At 53.0% G+C, this 17,669-nt stretch overlaps 1 protein-coding gene across 10 annotated transcripts in view; it reads left to right on the forward strand.

Annotated features, from left to right (window-relative positions):
- RPS6KA1 (ribosomal protein S6 kinase A1) overlaps positions 1 to 17,669 on the forward strand; it is a 41,358-nt gene that overhangs the window by 15,087 nt on the left and 8,602 nt on the right. For 6 of the 10 annotated variants that reach the window (XM_082777438.1, XM_082777443.1, XM_082777445.1 and 3 more), the window contains 5 exons: positions 10,047 to 10,100; positions 14,991 to 15,107; positions 16,234 to 16,315; positions 16,622 to 16,702; positions 17,492 to 17,571. In XM_082777438.1, coding sequence (XP_082633564.1) covers positions 10,047 to 10,100; positions 14,991 to 15,107; positions 16,234 to 16,315; positions 16,622 to 16,702; positions 17,492 to 17,571 — 414 coding nt within the window. Of the gene's footprint in view, positions 1 to 3,034; positions 3,080 to 7,562; positions 7,678 to 10,046; positions 10,101 to 11,854; positions 12,111 to 14,990; positions 15,108 to 16,233; positions 16,316 to 16,621; positions 16,703 to 17,491; positions 17,572 to 17,669 lie in introns of those variants that run through there. The other 4 variants (XM_082777444.1, XM_082777442.1, XM_082777439.1 and 1 more) reach the window with 4 other exon arrangements.

Consider the following 17,669-nt stretch of genomic DNA (forward strand, 5'->3'; position numbering starts at 1 on the left):
TGTGAGAAACAGGATGAGATATTCCTGCTATTCAAGGTGTCTGTAATTCCTCTACTGTGATATTTGGGAAGGAGAAGGCTGGAAATCTTCATTTTATGCCATCCTGGCCCAGGGACCCGGAGCAGGAGCGTGCCTTGTGGCACGGCCGAGCAGTGGAGGGATTGGTTGCTGGCTGCCACAGTATTTTTTTTTCAAGTCAGATGAAAAACTGTGCTTTGCCGTGGCAGGCTCTCATCCTGCACGTTCTCACAAGGGTGTCAGTACCACACAACTCGGGGTGTGTTTTCGATGTGGTTTTGATTTTAAGCCACCATCTGAGCGTGTGAAACTTTACTTTCAATTTGTCCTTCCTGGGGGGCAGGAGAGGGGTGGGTGCTTTCGGTGTACCCAAACCTGGGACTCACCAGGCAGAGGCTCCAGCAAGACCTGAGACTTTCACGTTTTGCAAGAAGAAAACTACCCGCAGCCTGTGTTGTGGGAGGAGTGTGGAATTCCAGCGTTCCTGCAATAGAGAATAGTTTCCACAGCCCACGATAACTCCAGGGGCAGCGATCTCGGTCCGCGTTGTGCAAGCAGTGCTGTATTTTCCAGTCTGGTTAGAAAGAGCCTGCCTGTTCGGCACTGAAAGCAGCACAACTGCATCGGGCCTACATGGAGGATAGTGCTTCAGGGCTGCTTCCTAGGAGTTGGATTCCTCATTTAGAGAAACCTGGGCCGTGGTCTTCTGCTTTTACCACCATCAGCACACAAGTTGATCTGAGTTTGGTGAGAATTAACAGACTGGCTCCCTCTCCTCCTTGCCTGCAAGCAGAATCCATAGGGCTGCAGGAAAGGCTCGCAGTATCCTTTGCACTTTCTATACGGGAACCAATTTGTCCTTTAGAAGCTGCACGATTAAGTAGTTCCTTATCTCCCAGCAGTTGAAGGTGTTTTCCTCTCTGGTATCTCATTTTGCTGGGTGCAAAGTCCTGCCCCCTGCCAGTGCTCTTCTTGCAGCTGCAGCTTCATGGCTGGCTGCAGTGGCACCAGGGAGCTATCAGAAAGTCTCCAGGTTTTGGGCAGATCTTTTGCCTGAGCTTGTATCTTTATCCCAATCTGTTCCTCATCAGCTGATCCTGGCCAGCTGTGGCTTGTGCCTGGAAAGGGTGGAGAGATTTTATTAGTGTTTTTATTTTTTTTTTAAAGGCTTGCAGGATCTGGTGCCAGAATGTCTTCCCTTGGAGAGGGCCAGGAGCAGGGAAGAGATTGTGGAGTGCATGGGGCATCCTTGTGCCTGAGGCTCTCTGCTCTGTCTCCCCTCTGTCCTACAAGGGACCTGACCTCTCTGGCATTAGGCAAATATTTTGGTGCTCCTGGTCAGATGAGTCAGGCAGCAGCAGAGCAGGTCAGCAAGGATGTTGTGAAGCAGGAGGGCTTGCCCTGCTGTGAGAGCTCCACTGGCAGGCCAAATTCTGGCTCCTCCTTCCTTCAGCCTCAGCCTTTGGTGGAGAAAACACCTTATCCCTTAATCAACTCCTAAATTCCCCATCTTAGGGCTGCCAGATGTTTCGACGAAGGTATTCATGAAACGATTCCTCTCTGCTCTTCAGAAATGTGCTTTGGGCTTTGAAGAAGCTCTGAGTGCCACCTGCTGGAGTGTGCCCGGCCGGGGAGCCTGTGGCAGGGCAGCAGGGGTGCCTCTGGGCCCCGCCACTTGCTCAGCCCCTTTCTGGTGGTGACACAGCCCAAGCTGCACGCCCTGGTGCCCTGCCACCGCGCTCTGCTGGGAAATCCTGTGCTCTGTTACTGCTGCTCTGCTGTTTGTTGCCGGAGAGCGTTGGTATCTATTTGTAGCCTCCGGGATTTCGCAGCGTTTCCTTCCTGTTACAACTCCATCCACCTCCACGGAAGAAGATGTGGGTCATTTTCTTGCGTACAAGAGAAGTAAGCTTTCTGCTGAAAGAAGGGGCCCTTGAAAAAAAAAAAAAAAAGACAGGGTGGAACTGCTCTGAATAAACACCAAACAGGGTAAAACTGGACCGTCCTGGTTTGAGTTTTCCCTTTTTAGGGATTTGCTTATAAACCCCATTGTGGGGAGCCAAGATCGCTGCTCAGATGGGCAGCAGAATTGTTCCCGAGGGGGACCGAATTAATTTTCTGTTGAGCATTTGGCTGCCTCTCGGAATGGAGAGGAATTACCCCAAGGAGAATGACGGGGTGCTTCTAGGATGCTCTGATGCCTGACGTGAACAGTTCTGTGGCTTTTGTTCAAAGCCACGTGGAGGGAGTTTCCTGGCCTTATCCCTGCCGCGATGGAGCTGGTCAGTCGCTGCTCCCAGCTGCCGGCAAGAGCTGGTGCACAGAGGTGACAAGCAGGGTTTATGACACCAGCATTCCTCAGAAATCCCTGTGCAGAGCTCTAGCTGTGTGTCCTGCGTTTCTTTTCTCTTTCTCCCTGCCCCATTTTTTGTTTTGTTTTCCAGGAGACCAACAAAACAGTCCCCGGGGCTGGCGCGGGGCGAGACGTGCCTCTTTCCCGTAGCAGCGCTGTTCTTTCTCCGCAATCCCTTCTTGCGAACCTCGAGCCTGAAAGCTCCCTGCCAGGAATCCACCCCCCTCGTTATCCACTTATCAGGAAGTTCCAGTTGCCGAAGTCTCCGGTGCTCTTTATCCGTGTTTGTAGAAGTGACTTTGTCCAAGCCTTCCATCTTCAAAGCCGCCCTGCGGGTGGGCCCTGCCTTCCCCCACCCCGCGCGCTCGGGCTGCCTCGCGGAGGCTTTTGTCTGTCAAAACAGCCGATACCTTGTTCAGCGTGAGCTTAAAGCGTGCCAGGGCTAACAAAGCTGCCTCTCCCCACAGATCCGCCTCTGGGATTGCTCTAAGTTTCTCCCTCTTTTAAGCTCTGCCCGTGTTTGTGCTGTCCTGTTTCTCCCTCCTCTTGCAAAAGCTGATTTGATTCCTCTCGTGTCTCAGCAGGGCATGGGTACAGCTCTTCCCTGCCTCTGCAGCCTCTTTTTTATGCACCTTCCAGGAGTGAATTCTTCTGCAGCCGTTCCTGGTCTGAGGATGGATGGAAGTGGTTGAGGAGCTCAAGCGAGAGGTTGCATCTCTTCTCCGTGACTTTTCGTAGATGAGTGCTAGCACGTACTAAACTAACATAACCCTGGCTTGTAGGGCACAGTGAAAGAGCGGTCAGCTCTCTGCTTTGAGCAGGCAGCCCTGCAGCGATGCTTGGCCATGTTTTGGATGATGCTGGAGCAGGAAAACTGGAGCCCACAAGGTTTCGTACCCACGAGGGAGGCCAGATGCGGTGCTGAGGGAGCTGGGATGGCACAGGGAGCGTGGGCAGGAATTAGACCGGTTGGAACATGTGCAAGAGATCAGGACAGATTCTCCTCTTGGGCAGAAAGGTTTTTAAATCGGCTTGAGGTTTCAAATTATTATTATTTTTTTCTTTAATTGCTTGTGTGGTATGCGTAAGCACGACAGAGGTGGCTTCAGAAATTAATCTTTGAATACAACCGTGATACTGAAATGCCTGCTTGATTAGAAAAAGAGGAACTCTTGAATTCTCCAAGCTGTTTTTTAAATCATTATGATCTCGCACAATGTTCTGCTTGGCTGGACATTGGTTTTTAACTTCTCTTCCAAACTGGAGTGAGAACTACCTTGTCAAAACCCGGATTTAATACTGCTGGCTACCACTTTTCAGCTTCAAATCTGCAGCCTCCCTTGGTTGATACAGGTTGCACAAAAGCCTGTTCCAGGTCTCTTCCGATATCGGCGTTATTGTGAAATTCTCAGGAAAAGAACTGACTGTCCTTGCCAACAGCGGGGTTCAAACCCAGCCTGTAACACTCCATCTTTCTGAAGAATCTGCCCTCCTGGCAGGCCAAGAAACAGCTCCCTCCCCTACACAAGCAAGGAGTAACAGCTCCTGCTCACTCTGACCTAGCTCCTACTCTCCCCTCCCAGCAAGGGCTGGCAGAGGTGGTGGTTGGGGCGGTGACTGTGCTGCGGGTTAGCGCAGGTACACGGTGACATTTCTCAGCCTGCCGGGGCAGCCAGCTCCCAAAAGGTCCAGGAGCAGCCGCGGGCTTCTCGAGAGAGAGGCGCGGGTGGGAGGGCAGGTTTCCTGTGGGGGTAGCTAGCGTCGCCTGCCTCGCTTTCCTGGAAGTTAGTAGATGGCAAGAAAGCGAGTTAAAATCTGCAGCTGCTGCTACGACCATCTTGTTGTTGTGGGCAGCACTTCCTCTCGTGTCAAAATGGCTTCTGCCCTGAGAGCTGAGCGTGCTTCTGGCAAATCTCCCTCCTCTTGGTCCCTCCTGAGCCCATCTCTCCAAACAGCTCCTTGCACCCTCCGTGCTGCCTGCTGGGTCTGCTCAGACGCACGTACCACAAGCCAAAGCCCTTTGCTTGCAAGGGCACAAGCGTTGTCTCTGCTCAGGAGGGAGCTGTGCTGCTCAGGGATGGGTGCTCACGTGGGATTTCTCATGCTGGGACCAAACCTTGGTGCTCCCAGGAGCACCTGGAGGTGACCCACCAAAGGAGCGAAGGCAGAAGGAGGTGGTCCTGCTGCTGCTGTGCTAGCAAACGAGAGCAGCCGTCCGTCAGCCCTGCCAAATAAGGGCTGTGCAAGAGGGGAGCAGTGGCTGGTGAGGTTTCTTTGCTTTGTTCCCCTTTTTGAGAACCACCACCTTTAAAAAAAAAAAAAAATTGTTCCAGACAGAGCTGCCTTTGCCTCTGTGCTGCCATTGCCTCTCTGCTCTCTACAAGAGCAAAAAGCACACTTGTTTCCTGTGAAAGCTCGCAGGATCCCTTTGCTTCCCGTTTATTTCAGGCACTCTCTAGGGTGGGAGCCCCAGTTACCAGCACTTGCTGCTCAGCGGGGTGGTAATCGCTCCGAAGTGGATTGCACAAAATAACTTGATGCAAAAGTTCAGGAGCCCCAAGCTCCCGTGCCCTTGAGGCTGGCACCCTCCTGCAAACCCTCAGGAACGGGCTGTGCTGGAGGGGGCTGCACCCCCAGCAGTTGTGCTCTCTGGGCTGCAAGAGCTCAGAGGTCATCTTCATCCTGCTCCTGCTCGAGACCTTCAGGCCCAGCCTGCAGCTGAAACCTCTGCTGAGGCTTCGCTTCGGTCTTTGGGGCACGAGCCCACTGCTGGAGCGTGCTGAGATGGCAGCAGCTGCCTCTCCTCAGGCAGCAGTTCTTCACGCCATCGGCTTCGTGTTGGTGCAGCGCCGAGCCTTCCCTCCCCTCTTGCTGTGCCGGTGTTTGCAGAGCTTGGTGGGATGGAGCTGGATCCAGGCGGGAGGCAGAGGCAGTCCCCTGGGTATTCGGGTCTAAAGCAAGCGAGCAGGGGGTCCTGGTTATGGAGCTGACGTTAGGACTTGCTGGAGTTGGCCCTACAGGCTTGTCTGCTGACACAGAATCGGATTACAGCATTTTTAAACCACGCGCTGGGATCCATTTGGACCTGGCACCGTTGGATTTGGGGTGATGTCTTTTTTAGGATGTTTCTTGCTTACAGCAGGAGGTTCACACTGAGCTTACAGCCGCGTCTTGGCGCTGCAGTGCCAGCGTCTGGCCCACTGCTGCTCAGATAGCATCATCGCTTCTCCCAGGACCCGTGTGTATAGAACAGAAAGAATTGGCAAGCCCACTTCTGTCACCACCTTTTTGCTTTTCAAAAAATAGGGAGTAAGGCCTGGAAGCAACTTAAATCTGCCCTGAGAGTGTCAAACTCTGCGCGGATGCACGAGGTCACTTGGAAGCGTGACAGCAGAAGGCTCTTGTGTTGGCTCAGCCTGGCTGTTCCTTGCCCTGAGACCCACAGCTTGCCTGCCTGGGCTGCGTTTTCCTTGGATTTATGCTTCTTGCTTTAGACGTACCACCGTACAGGCAGCTAACAGATGGAATATTTGGTCCTGGTCCCTTCTTGTGGGAGCAGAGGGAGCAAAGCACGCAGTATTGAGGTTTCTACTCCTTCAGCAGCCTTTCCTATCGCGGCTGTTAGCAGCACCTGAAGTGAAGATGGCTTCTGCTTCCAACCAAGACTGCTTTCTGCTCCCTGGCTTTAGCAGAGGGACTTCAGGATGGGCCTCTTCCTTGTGGAAAGCCCCAGGAACTCAGCGCACTGTTTGTAGGTGAGAGGAGGGGCGGGTGGGCTGAGCAAGGTCCTGGCAAGGCAAAAAGAGGTGAGGATGAAACTGTGCTGCAGCTTCAGCTGGGTTAACATATAGGTCAGAAGACTGATAAGAAGAGAGGCTAGACCACAATCCAAGATACTCAGTCATGCTTTCTCACGACCACACTGAAGCAGGCCTGCCTTCTGGAGCTGCTTTAATTCCTTTCACGAGTCCTGGCTGCCCAAATGTAAGCTCCAGCTTCTCTGTTTCCCTGCTACGGAATGGTTTTGAGGTCTGTCGTGTCTCCTGTCACAGGAGGAGGGGGAGATCCCCAAGAAACAGGCTGTGTAAGCGGAAAGGAGCTGTTGGGATGCTCCCGTGAGGACACAGCCGCAGCCTGGGAGCAGTTTTCGTGCTGCAGCCCAGGGCAGCACCGCACAGCCTGCCAGCTGTGGACACTGTGAGCCTGCCACGTCGTGCAGCAGGAGCAGTCACTTCTGAAAGCAGCAAGTGTGACTCGGGAGGTGCAGAGCGGGCACGGCTAGCGGGGCTCTGTAAAACAGCAAGTGACCTCGCAGTGACACCGGTGAGACAGCGGGGTTGCTCCAGGAGCCAGCTATGGCACCTGCTTTGCATAGAAGAAGTGCAGATGGCCTCTTGGTGGGAACTGGGAGCAAGCACATGGCTCGCTTTCCTTGCAAACAGACAGGGAGAGAGAATTAATTCAGAGCCGTGGCACTGAAGCCCTCCTTCCCCTCCACGCTAGTCCCCGTGCCTGCACTGCCTGACTTGGCCACTTCCAGTTCCTCCCCCCTGGCTGCTTTAGGACACCTCTGGATGTCTGAGGGCACTGCACAGGGCAGTGGCACAGCGCAGGAGCTGACCCCGAAGCAAGCAGGCTGGATTGTGCAACCCTGTCAGCTGTCAGTGTGCAAACCTCGCCTGGGGCCTTGCAGCGGTTTCTGAAAGACCTGATGCAGCAGGATGCAGATGACCAAGCAGAGGCTGTGACACGGGGCAGGGACAAACGGGGAAAATGTGCAGAAAATGGCTCCTCCTGACCCCTTCCCTGGAGAGGTGCAAGCCTGCATTTGAACACCCGATGTACGGGGTACGTTTGGGCTGGAAACATCACTTGTGCCCCTCAGGACGCGGCAGTGTAACTGTGGGGAGAGCCAGGTGTGCTCAGCTGCTCTCTCTGCGTGCCTGTGTGTGGAATGGGACTACAGGACCCGTCCTGCTGGGCAGCCCGCTGAGATTTGCTGATGGAAGGAGCCGTGCCTGAGCACCACCAAAGTCCCCCCGTGTTGTCTTCTGGTCGCTGGTGCTGCGCAGCGATCACCACACAATGCAATTTCCCCATCTGAAACCACAGTTTCCTTTCAGCGAAAACTCCCAAAATACATCCCAGTGACGTAACTACTACTTGGGGTTCTCGTGCTCGGCTGGGTGCTGCAGAGAGCTCTAAGTTCGGAAGGCAGCTTGCAAACTATGGGAGAATAGCAGCATAAAGCTTTGGAGATGCTGAGGCTCCTCTTCCGCAGCAAGCCAAGGATCCAGGAGGCAAGTGTCGAGCTGGTAAAATATCTGCTCTGCGTGCAGTACCGTGCTGTCTGTTCTGCAGGGCGCAGGGAGAAGTCGGCGAATCGCCCGAGCTTGGAGAGCCAGACCTTGTCCAGTTTTAATTAACAGGTTTTGCTTTTGGGAAAGGCATTTCCGATGGTAAAGCTGCTTTCTAAGAAGTGTCTTTCCTAGGTGCTGCCAGAATTTGGGAATGTTTTGGGACCAGAGCATGTGTGAAGCAACAGAAATTAAAACAGCTTCTGGTTAGTTGTTGATGAATAGGAAGCGAAATGCCAAAAGCATAATCTGTTTCTAGCTCTTGCAGTTTTTTTTCTTGCATTTAGATGTGACTATATCAACCAGCAAAGTGACAAAATGCGAGCAAAAACAAACCTGTCTCTCGGCTTCTGGCTCGTAAAATCCTTCCTCAAAAAAAGGGGAAAGTGGGAGAGAGGACTTGTATTTTGAACTTGGTCTTGGAAAGAAACCGAGCGTGTCCCCAGCCCCTGGTGCAGGATGTCTGAGCCATCTGTGCAGGCAGAGCGCGGCGTTGAGAAGTTCAAAAGAAGTTGTCTCCTCCTCTGCCTCCTGCCACTTCCTGGACTCAAACCTGGTCGGCGGCCGTGGGTGTTCTTTTATTTTCCAGGAGTGGTGATTGTAATTTCCCAGCGGAGGGATCTGTGTAAGATGGCCTCCCCGAGGCCGTGGGCGTCGGAAGATGGCTGAGAGCTCGCTGGAGCAGCCTCTTGGCGCTGCTGGGGTGGACCCGCAGCGATCTGTGCCTTTGGGAGCAAAGCCAGTCCTTCCCCGGTGGGCACTGCGCTCGCTGCTCCCCGCGAGGTGTTGGGGAGCCTGAGCCGTGAGGGAGCAGGTTTCCTTCTGAGTGTGTGCCGTCCCCAGGGGCACCGTGAGGGTCTTGTGGGCACTTTTGGGCACTAGGGCTCGGGAAGGGGTTCAGCTGGGGCTCTGCTGGCTGCCGAGCACGTCGGCTTCCCCCCATGGCCAGGTGGGACAGCCACCTTGTCCCAGACCTCCCAAAAGAGACCTCGGCCACTCCTGCACCACGGCGGAGAAAGGAGGGGACGAGGCGAAGGCGAGGGCCCCCTCCGATCTGATCGAGTCCTTCCGGAGCTTAAAACCAGTTAATTCTGAGCTCTGATCTCGCTGCTTTTGCGGCTCCTCCCTGCCCTCAGGGCTGGCTTTTTCTTCTCTCGCTTCTCCATAGCTCCTGTCCTACTTTCAGACCTGCTGGCAGCCAGTGGCAGTCGCTCTGCCTCGCGCTGCGCCCACCCGGTGACATTCTCAGCGCCGTAGAGCCCTGCCAGCGCCGCGGGCTCCCACGTGTTCGGCGTGCTGACTAACGGCTCTGAAAGGAACAACAGAAGTCACAGCTCGAGTCTCTCCTTAGATCCCTTCTGTGCGCAGTCACACGCATTTTATCTCATCTGCAAGCCGAAGACACGGACCTCTCAGGGGAAATGTTTCGAATGCGATTTGATTTTTGGGGTGGTTTTTCTCTTCAAGCTTCGGCTCGTTCTCTCAAAACCAGATGAAAGCATCTAGCTGCCACAGCTTATCTACGTGCATTTGTAAAAATACAGCAGGGTAGGGATCTAAGCTCTGTCCATCCAAAAACTTCTTCCCCATCCGAGTTTTTGGGAGGAGAAGCGTCCGTTTCCTAGCTGAGCAGCAATTCTTTCCTAAGCTCCCTTCAAATGTTTCTGCCTTTCACTGGAAGGGTTCACAGAATTCTGCCTGGTCCCAGAGGCGATGTAAAATAATATTTCTAATATTGCTCAGGGACCTGTCATAGCAGCTGAGCTGCCCTTCCCTTCCCTGCCCTCGAGGGATGTGGTGAGTTTTTCTATTTGAATACGTTCCTCCTGGCTGCTCTAGAAATGCCGAGCGTGCCCTTGAGGAGAAGCCCTCTCTTCACCACTGGGGTGCCAGACTTCTCTGCCGTGCTGGATACTGGGGACATCGCTGCCAGAACAGATGCTTTTGGAGCCCGTCCAGATGTAACGGAGCAAAATCTTGTTTAGACGTTAATCAACCTGCCAGAAAGTCAGTCTCCCTCTTTGGTGGTGGTGCTCTGGTTCTTGGGGAATGCATGTATCCAACTGGCAGCACCATGTCCTTCTCTGCTGCCTGTCGGAGCCTGACAAAGGCTTTAAGAGCAGCTGGCTCCCCCCGGCTCCTCCTGCTCTTGGACCCACCAACACGGCTCAGGATCGCATCCTGAGGAGGGGTGTGCGTGGTGGGACACAACCAGGGACTGCACGCAGCTCGCCTAGTCTTACCAACCAAATTAATTGGGAAAACTTGAGCAGAGTATCACAGCCCCTCTGTGCTGACGCTCGTTTATTGTTCCGCAGGCAAAGTCAGACATCACTTGGATAGAGAAAGACCTTGAGGACTCAGCAGACAAGGTAAGAGAGCCTGCTGCAGGCGGTGCCTCCAGGAGATGCGTGCGTGCAGTTCACACTCGGTGCCATGGCAGGTGGTCCCCGCAGCCTCACACGGGCACATGTGCGAGGGCGTGAGCAGAGCTCACAGGGACCTCAAAAAAAAACCAACCTTTCCTCACAGCACGCACCTAGCGCCCCGTCTCAGCTAGGTGGAACTGCTAATACAGAAAGCAGCGATTAGTCACCTGCTCACATGACATCCTAGACTTGACTTCATCCTCCTCCTCCTTCCTCCCCACACCGAACCCCTTTCCGTGCTGTCACTTTTGTCTCCTGCAGCTTTCTGATCTTGTCAGCTTGCTGGGGCGGGGGCTCCAGCGCCGTAGCTACATGGGTGTACCGTGCCTTTTCCTGGCCGTGTTTTACGGGCTCTGCTCCCAGGGGCTGATAGCACGTAAAATTGGCGTGGTCGGAACAAAATTTATCAGATCTTCGAGAAAGGGCACTGGGTTTGCGTGCTGGTTGGGTGCCTGCAGCTCCTGCGTGGTTTCACCGAGCAACGTAGAGCTGCCTGGGAAGTGGAAGCTCGTCTGCGGACGGGATTTCTGCTTCACTGGGGCTGTGGCTGAGTGTAGTGGGTGTCAGGAAGAGCTGGGTCTCGCGAGGACTCCTGTTCATAGCTGTGCCGTGCTGTTTCACGCTGCTCTCTGGCACCTACTCAGCCTCCCAGTGGCTTTGGACCTCATCGCCTGTTGTTGAGGTTCCCTTTGTAGAGCTGGGACCAGCTGGCTCCTGGTATGAAATCATTTTGTTATCGGTTATCAAAGAACACGGTGCAGGGCGGAGGAGGGAAGACATTCATAGTCTCTCTGGGTCCAAACCAAGATCCTCTTTTGAAACCCTGCACTCCAGAGGATTTCAGAAATCAATACTGACACGGAGTTATTTCTAATTGCAAAGGTGTGTGGGTGTCATTTTACTCATTTCAAGGGGTTTCTGTCTTATCTGCACTCTCAAGGGTGTTGCTGCAGAAGACATCTGTCTGTCCTGACCCACTGCAAAGGTCAAAGGGAAACGGGTTTGGAAGGGGAATGAGGCAAAAAGGGTTGGTTGGAAATAAAAAGGAGAAAAATAAGCTAAATACCTCTCTTCTGTCCTGCCGGTACATTTGAGCAGCAGTGCGTTCAGACGCTGTCTGCTCCAGAACTGCCTTTAAAAATAAAACGCCTTGCATGGAATTGCCCAGGGTGGCTCTGAGCTAACTCCACCATCCCCAGCAAGGACTCATGTCCAGCACAGAGCTAGCGAAGGCCTAGATGCAAACCCCAGGGATGGCAGAGGATTTGCCCATGGGATTGGTGCACACAAATCCCGCTGTGAGTGACCCATCACCCCCGTGCGAGTGCAAGAGCAGAGACGTGCAGCTTTCCTAAGTGCTGTCACACTTCTGTGTGGGGTTTCTTCAGTGTTTCTCTTCCTTTTAAAAGAGTAAGAGGTTCCCAGAATACTCCCCTGGTGTGGAAATACCCCCAAAGTGTGAGCCTGACATGAGATTTGTGCGGTACGAGGTGGAAGTCAGGCTTCAACCTAGCAGACCACGCACATTTTCTGTGTTGTTCGCGCGGAGAAACCAAAGGCGAACAAGGAGCCGTAAGAATTGTTTTTCTTAAAACCAAAACTAAAAAAAAAAAAAAAAAAAAAAAAGCCCCAACCACAAGCCCTGTTGCTGGGGAGCGGGAGCGTGAACCTGCCTCGTGGTGCGACCGAGTCGCTCGTCTCCACTGCGCATCTGCCAGCGGGGCTTTAACCACCTGCAGCTCCTCCATCCGCCAACCTCCAGCGCGCGGGGGCCTCCCTGTCCCCGGCAGCCGGCCGGCAGCGGGGCTGGGCGATGTTGAGCGGGATGGGAGAATGGAGAGGGACCCTAAGCTTCCTCGCATCTGCACCTTCCTCAAGCTGTGGCTGCACAGGAAACACCGAGCGAAGCCCTGCAGCCTGCAGCTGCCTGCTCCCAGCCAGCTCTCCAGCCCGGTCAGTATTGCCAGCCGCTCGCTCAGTTTGCCAGGGGGCTGCTTTGCTTCATTTTGGGTCGCTCCTTGCTCAGCCGAGGCTTCAGATGAGTTTTCGGAGCAGCCTGGTTTGCTTTTCTTTTTGCTCCTCGTGGAATAGTTCGTTTTGTGGTGCCGTTAAGCAAGCTTTGAAGCTGATGGTGAGAAACCTGGTGCAAGTGAAGGCTGTTAGTGCTACAGGTTAGTGGCACAAAGGTGCTTTTGTGCTGGAGACTTGTTCTGGTGCGCAGCGAAACAAGCTGCTGGAGCTGGTCTCCAGAGCTGCAGCCACTGAACTGCAAGTTACTGGATGAGTCCCTGGGGGAAGCTCCCTCGTGTCAGCAAGATGCCAAACATCTCAAAGATGTTCTCAGAAAGCTATCCGCAGCGTCTCCACAGATGCCGCTTTTGGTCGAGTTGGTGTGTGTGCGTGTTTGCTGCTGGGCTCTGGCTGGCAGGCTGCGCATGCAAATCTCTGCCTGCCGGGAGATGCAGCTGGGGCTGCTGAAACCACTCACAGCCACACAGCCGGTCATGCTGTGGGCCGAGGACAAGAGTTCCTGTGGCTGTGGTCCAAGGATGGGTCCAAATGTCTCAGAGGAGGACACGAGTGTTTATTTTAAGTGCTCCTCTCTGCATAGGTGTGTGAGGCTGCAGGGTGAATTATGCTCAGTTACACAAGTGCTGGTGCTGCATAGACTTGGTTTGTTCAAATGTCTTCATGAAGATGGCAGGAGGGGAGGGAAGAAGCCCCGGCAGCCTGCAGCCAGCCCTGTATTGATGCAGCTGCCCCTCAGGGTGTTTGGGATACCGGCTGCTCCTTTTACTGTGCCCGATGGCTTGTGTGGCTGCTTCTGCACCTGAATGCTCTGACCACGAGGCAGGTAGGGTGGTCAGAGCCCCTCGTGTGTGCTCACAGGAGCGTTCCTACAGCTCCCAGCTGGTCCCATCCCGGGTATCCCAGTGAGAGGGACAACCTGGAAGGACCACAGGAGGAGTGCGAGCCTGTGGGGTCCTCTGGGCTAACTGCTGGCAGGAATGGGAAGCTGTTTGTAACCAGCTGTCTGCCACGGGCTAAGCCTCTGAATGAAACCAGAAGTGCAAAGCGGGTGGTTTAAGCTGAGAGATGGTATGGAATGTGAGAACTTGTTGGCACGGGGGTTTTAAGGGCTAGACTGCGGTCACTGAGGTGATGGTAAGAGCAAAAGGCAAGACAACGTGGGGGGGAGCTTCTGTCCTGTCCTCGTACCTGTCTCATACACCCCCCTCGTGCTGTACCGCCGAGAGCGTGAGCTTCTGTGCCACATCTTAGTGTCTGAACGGTGCGGGATCTTGAGACAGCAGAGCTACCAACAAACACAGACCAAAGCCACTTCCTAATCTAGACAAAAGGCAAACAAGAGAGTGGGAAAGGAAGGGTGCGCGGTGCCGTCCTGCAGGTAGGCGACCACATCCGTGTGCTGGGCGCAGCCGCCCTCCCCAGGAGGTGTGCGAGGGTGGGGAGGGGGCCGGGGCTCAGTGTGTGTGGGAGGCGGAGGCTGAAGCTTGGTTCCTGTTGTTTTTAAAAGCTGCTTTGACGAGGCGGCTTCCAGAGCACGTCTCTGAATAGTTTTAGAAAAGGAAGTCTGATTTTCCCCCCACCACCACGCTTGGCAAGAGGAAAATCTAAATAAGAATCCCAGCTTTCTGGTGCTCTGTGATGGCCACACCTGCCCTAGGCTTGGAGATCAACCAAGTTTCATGCCCTTTGGAACATAATTGCTGGGCCAAATAGCAACCAGACCATGGCTAACACTGGGTAACGTGGGGCTGAAGTGCTAAGAAAGCTGGACTTGCCCTTACAAGACGTGTGGCCACAAGGGGTTTCTGGCCTGAGTAAGACTGGTGTCTGTAGCAGCGGGAAGTTGGCTCCAGCTCTCCCCATGGGCTGTAGGGGAGGTGCTGGAACAGGTCTGGAGGAGAGGAAACCTAGGTGTAGACCCACTGGCTAGGTGTGATCCATGAGAAGTAGAAGAAAAGGCACAGCTGCAAGGCTGGAGGTGTGGAAGGTCTCTTCCTGCTTGGAGGTGGAAATAGGAAGCGGCACGAGGTGCCTGGGCTTTATGCACCAGGAGGGTGGACAAGTTTTGCTGGGGAAAGGAGGTGTTTGTGCATCATCTCGCTGTCCGTGGCTGTCCTCATACGCTCCTCAGACCACTCTGGTCTAGCTTCATTGATAAGTTTATTCTAGGTACTGCTGATTAGGTCTCTTTTCCATTTTGTTTCTTTTTTTCTTTCTTTTTTTTTTAATAAAAGAATGTGTTTTAAACAAAACATGTGCCAGAGACCTTGGCTTCCCCTCAATCTTCTTGAAGGCTTGAGTCTGTTAAAAAGCATCATCTGTATGTGCTGAAGATGCACTAAGACTTATGTTGCAGAGTTGCTCAGATTGCTGAGCAGATGGGCTCCAACATGTCTGATTTTTGCCAGCCCTGGCCGTGTTTTGACAACAGTGCTGTATTTTTGTGTTGTGGGATTTTTAGTGGCATAAACACTCCTGTTTTTGCCACCAGTGCCTTAAAAAGGAAGGTGCTTTTAAGCACTCTTCTGAAATGCAGTTCAAAGAAAGGAAAGGACAAGGGAGCGTAGCGTTTGGGGAGAATGTGGGATATTTAACAAGGCTGCCTAGTAGAAGCCTACTGGTGACTTATTTGTTCCAGATGTTGAAGCCAGGAGCTACCTGTGACAAGCACCAGCTTTTATGGTTCTCTCAGATGTGGTTCCTGTGAGTCTGCAGCTACAATCCTTGTTCCTTACTTGGACAAGGCTTTTTTCCCCTTGTTCAGGAGTATATTCCCAATCAACTGTGTCCCCTCTTTTTCAGGGTGAAGGCGTTGTGAAGGAAATCAACATCACGCACCATGTGAAGGAGGGCTCTGAGAAAGCCGACCCTTCCCAGTTTGAGCTTCTGAAGGTTCTGGGCCAGGGCTCTTTTGGCAAGGTGAGCTGAGTTCTTCCTGTGCGTCATGCCAGATAAGTGATCTTCAGAGAGATGACAAAAGGGACTGTCCCCAGCGTAACCACCTTCCTGATTCTCACCAGATCGTGGCTAAGGAGAATCTGACTGATAAGCCCACTTAGCAAGTGGCTGCTTCTAATTTGGAAGGCAGCTGGAGAGATGCCTTCTCATAAAGGCCAGGCTGTATGACCAGAGCTCCCCTGTAAGTCTTTTTTCAGATGATCAGGAGGAAAGAAGTAGTATCCTGCTTGTGAACGCAGGTGTGGCACAAGGCAGAGGGACCTCCTGCAGCCCTCTAGCAGGCTGCCAGACTGCTTGGTCGCACTGAGGACATGGAGGGCTGGGGCTTGCCCCTCTCTTCTCAGAAACGATGCTGTGAAACAGGGCTGGGTTTGGCCCCTGTTTACAGTCCAGTTTCCCTTCTGTGAAGGGTGAAGGAAGTAGCCTGTAACTCTTATCTATTTCAAAGTTCAAGCAGTCCAGGTCTTTTTGCAAGACCGTCTGTTCCCACATTAAGTCTTCAGCTTCGTTTCACTCAGTTGCCATCACCAACAGTGAGGGCTCATGCAGCAGCAGCAGTGGGCTTTACTGCAAAGAATGGCAGAGGTTTTTTAAAGCTGTCTAAAACCAGGCAGTACGGCACACCAGGGAAGGGAAGGAGGTAAAAAAAAAAACAGCAAGGATTTCTGAACAGCGAGTTGCTCTTGCTGTCAAACTGGCACGTCACCAGGAGGCTTTGTGGTACATCAAAACATCACGGTGAGTCTCCCGGGATGTTGGACACCGAGTGGCAGGAGCTGAGAGTAGGTGGGGTGACTTCTGTAGTGGTTGCTTCAAGCTAGGAACACGAGGCTGCTCAGGACACTTAGTCACAGCTCCCAGGCATCAGTCACAGCCCCATGATAACTGCAGGAAGGAGCAAGAGGTGTGGAAGCCTGGTGGAGGAAAGTGCAGAATAAAAGCATGAGTGCTGTAATGGCTGGAGACAGGGTGTGAGACATCCACACACAGCACTTCCCTGAAAACCTCATGGGGTTTGCCACTCTGGGAGGCATCCAGCTCCTGGTGCTAATGTTTAGTGCTTAGCTCGTGTGTTCTTCTGCCTCAGGTTTTCTTGGTGAGAAAAATAACACCACCAGACAGCAACCATCTCTATGCCATGAAAGTGCTCAAGAAGGCAACACTGAAAGGTAGGAGAGTCTTACTGTGATGCTCTTTTCCTCCATGTCCTAAAAATGGATGGCAAGTGGCACTGGGAAAATGTCACAGCAGTCACTGCTGGCCCTGGGGTGATATGGCTGAAAGAGAAGTATCTTCACCTCAGTCAGAGGTAAAGATACCTTGTCTTTCTGTATCCAAGAGACCACTGTTGCAGTGCTGGAGGTAGAAAAGATCTGCATCAAACCGCCTGATCTTTTTAGGACTAGGGGCAAGGCTGGTGCTAGGGTACTGTGTGCCTTTCTCAGTGCCTGAGCTGTTCCTCTCCTTTCCCACAGTGCGTGATCGTGTAAGGACAAAGATAGAAAGGGATATCCTGGCTGATGTAAACCATCCCTTTGTGGTGAAACTCCACTACGGTGAGTGAAAAACCAGCTGGGACACTGGGAGAGGGTACCTAGCTGTGCTTCCTGCCCGAGGGCTGCAGCCCTGAGCAGACACTGACTGCTTTTAAGCACAATAAAGACTCTGCTCCAGGTGTGCCTGCTGTGAGCAGGTAGAGAAGCATGAGGCAAGTTGGAGGCTGCTGAGAGATTCTCATGGTCCCTAACAGGTTTCAGATGCTGAAATGGTGAAGGGGCCTTTATCAGTCTGCATCCCTCACTGGCTGTGCTGCTCCAGAGCCTTCACAGTCCCCTTAAAGCAAATCTTTCTCTGGAAAGGCCTTTGGTCTCCAGCCCATTCTAGCAGTTGAATGGGGAACAGGGCATTGACCAGGAGAAGAGGTTTAAACATCAAACCCTTGGGATTAAAATATTAATTCAGGAGAAACTGAGAAAGCAGAGTTAACTGGTCAAGCCAGAGTAGGGCAGGATTAACGCTCTGACTCTGGGGAAATTGAAGATGCCTTCTTTCCCTGTAAAATGACCAATGTATCTCTCAGTAGGGCATCGCTGGTGGCAAGGGAACAAATCCTACATAAAATGACACTTTTGTGCAGTGCCAGGGTCTTACTGGTGAGCTTCCCTTAAAACATTATGGGCAGGCTATCTCATTTACCCCAAATAATTAGCCCTACCTGTGTGTAACCTACAAACAATGGAGGGCATCTGCACAGATGAAGCCACTGGGATTTAAGTGATTACTGTAACACCACTGAGCTTTCTCTGAGCAGAGGGGTCTGATTCCTGCTCTGGCTTGTGTTTCAGCATTCCAGACAGAGGGGAAGCTGTATCTCATCTTGGATTTCCTCAGAGGAGGTGACCTTTTCACTCGGCTTTCCAAAGAGGTGGGTATATTCTGGCATCGTGGTGGGTTCCTGGGGCTCTCAGTTCACATGTGCTTAGTTACCTGGAGAAGCGATTGACTCCTGCAGAGTCTTTGAGA

This window comes from Aythya marila (assembly GCF_965140915.1).
Source record: "Aythya marila genome assembly, chromosome: 22".
Classification (NCBI taxonomy): domain Eukaryota; kingdom Metazoa; phylum Chordata; class Aves; order Anseriformes; family Anatidae; genus Aythya; species Aythya marila.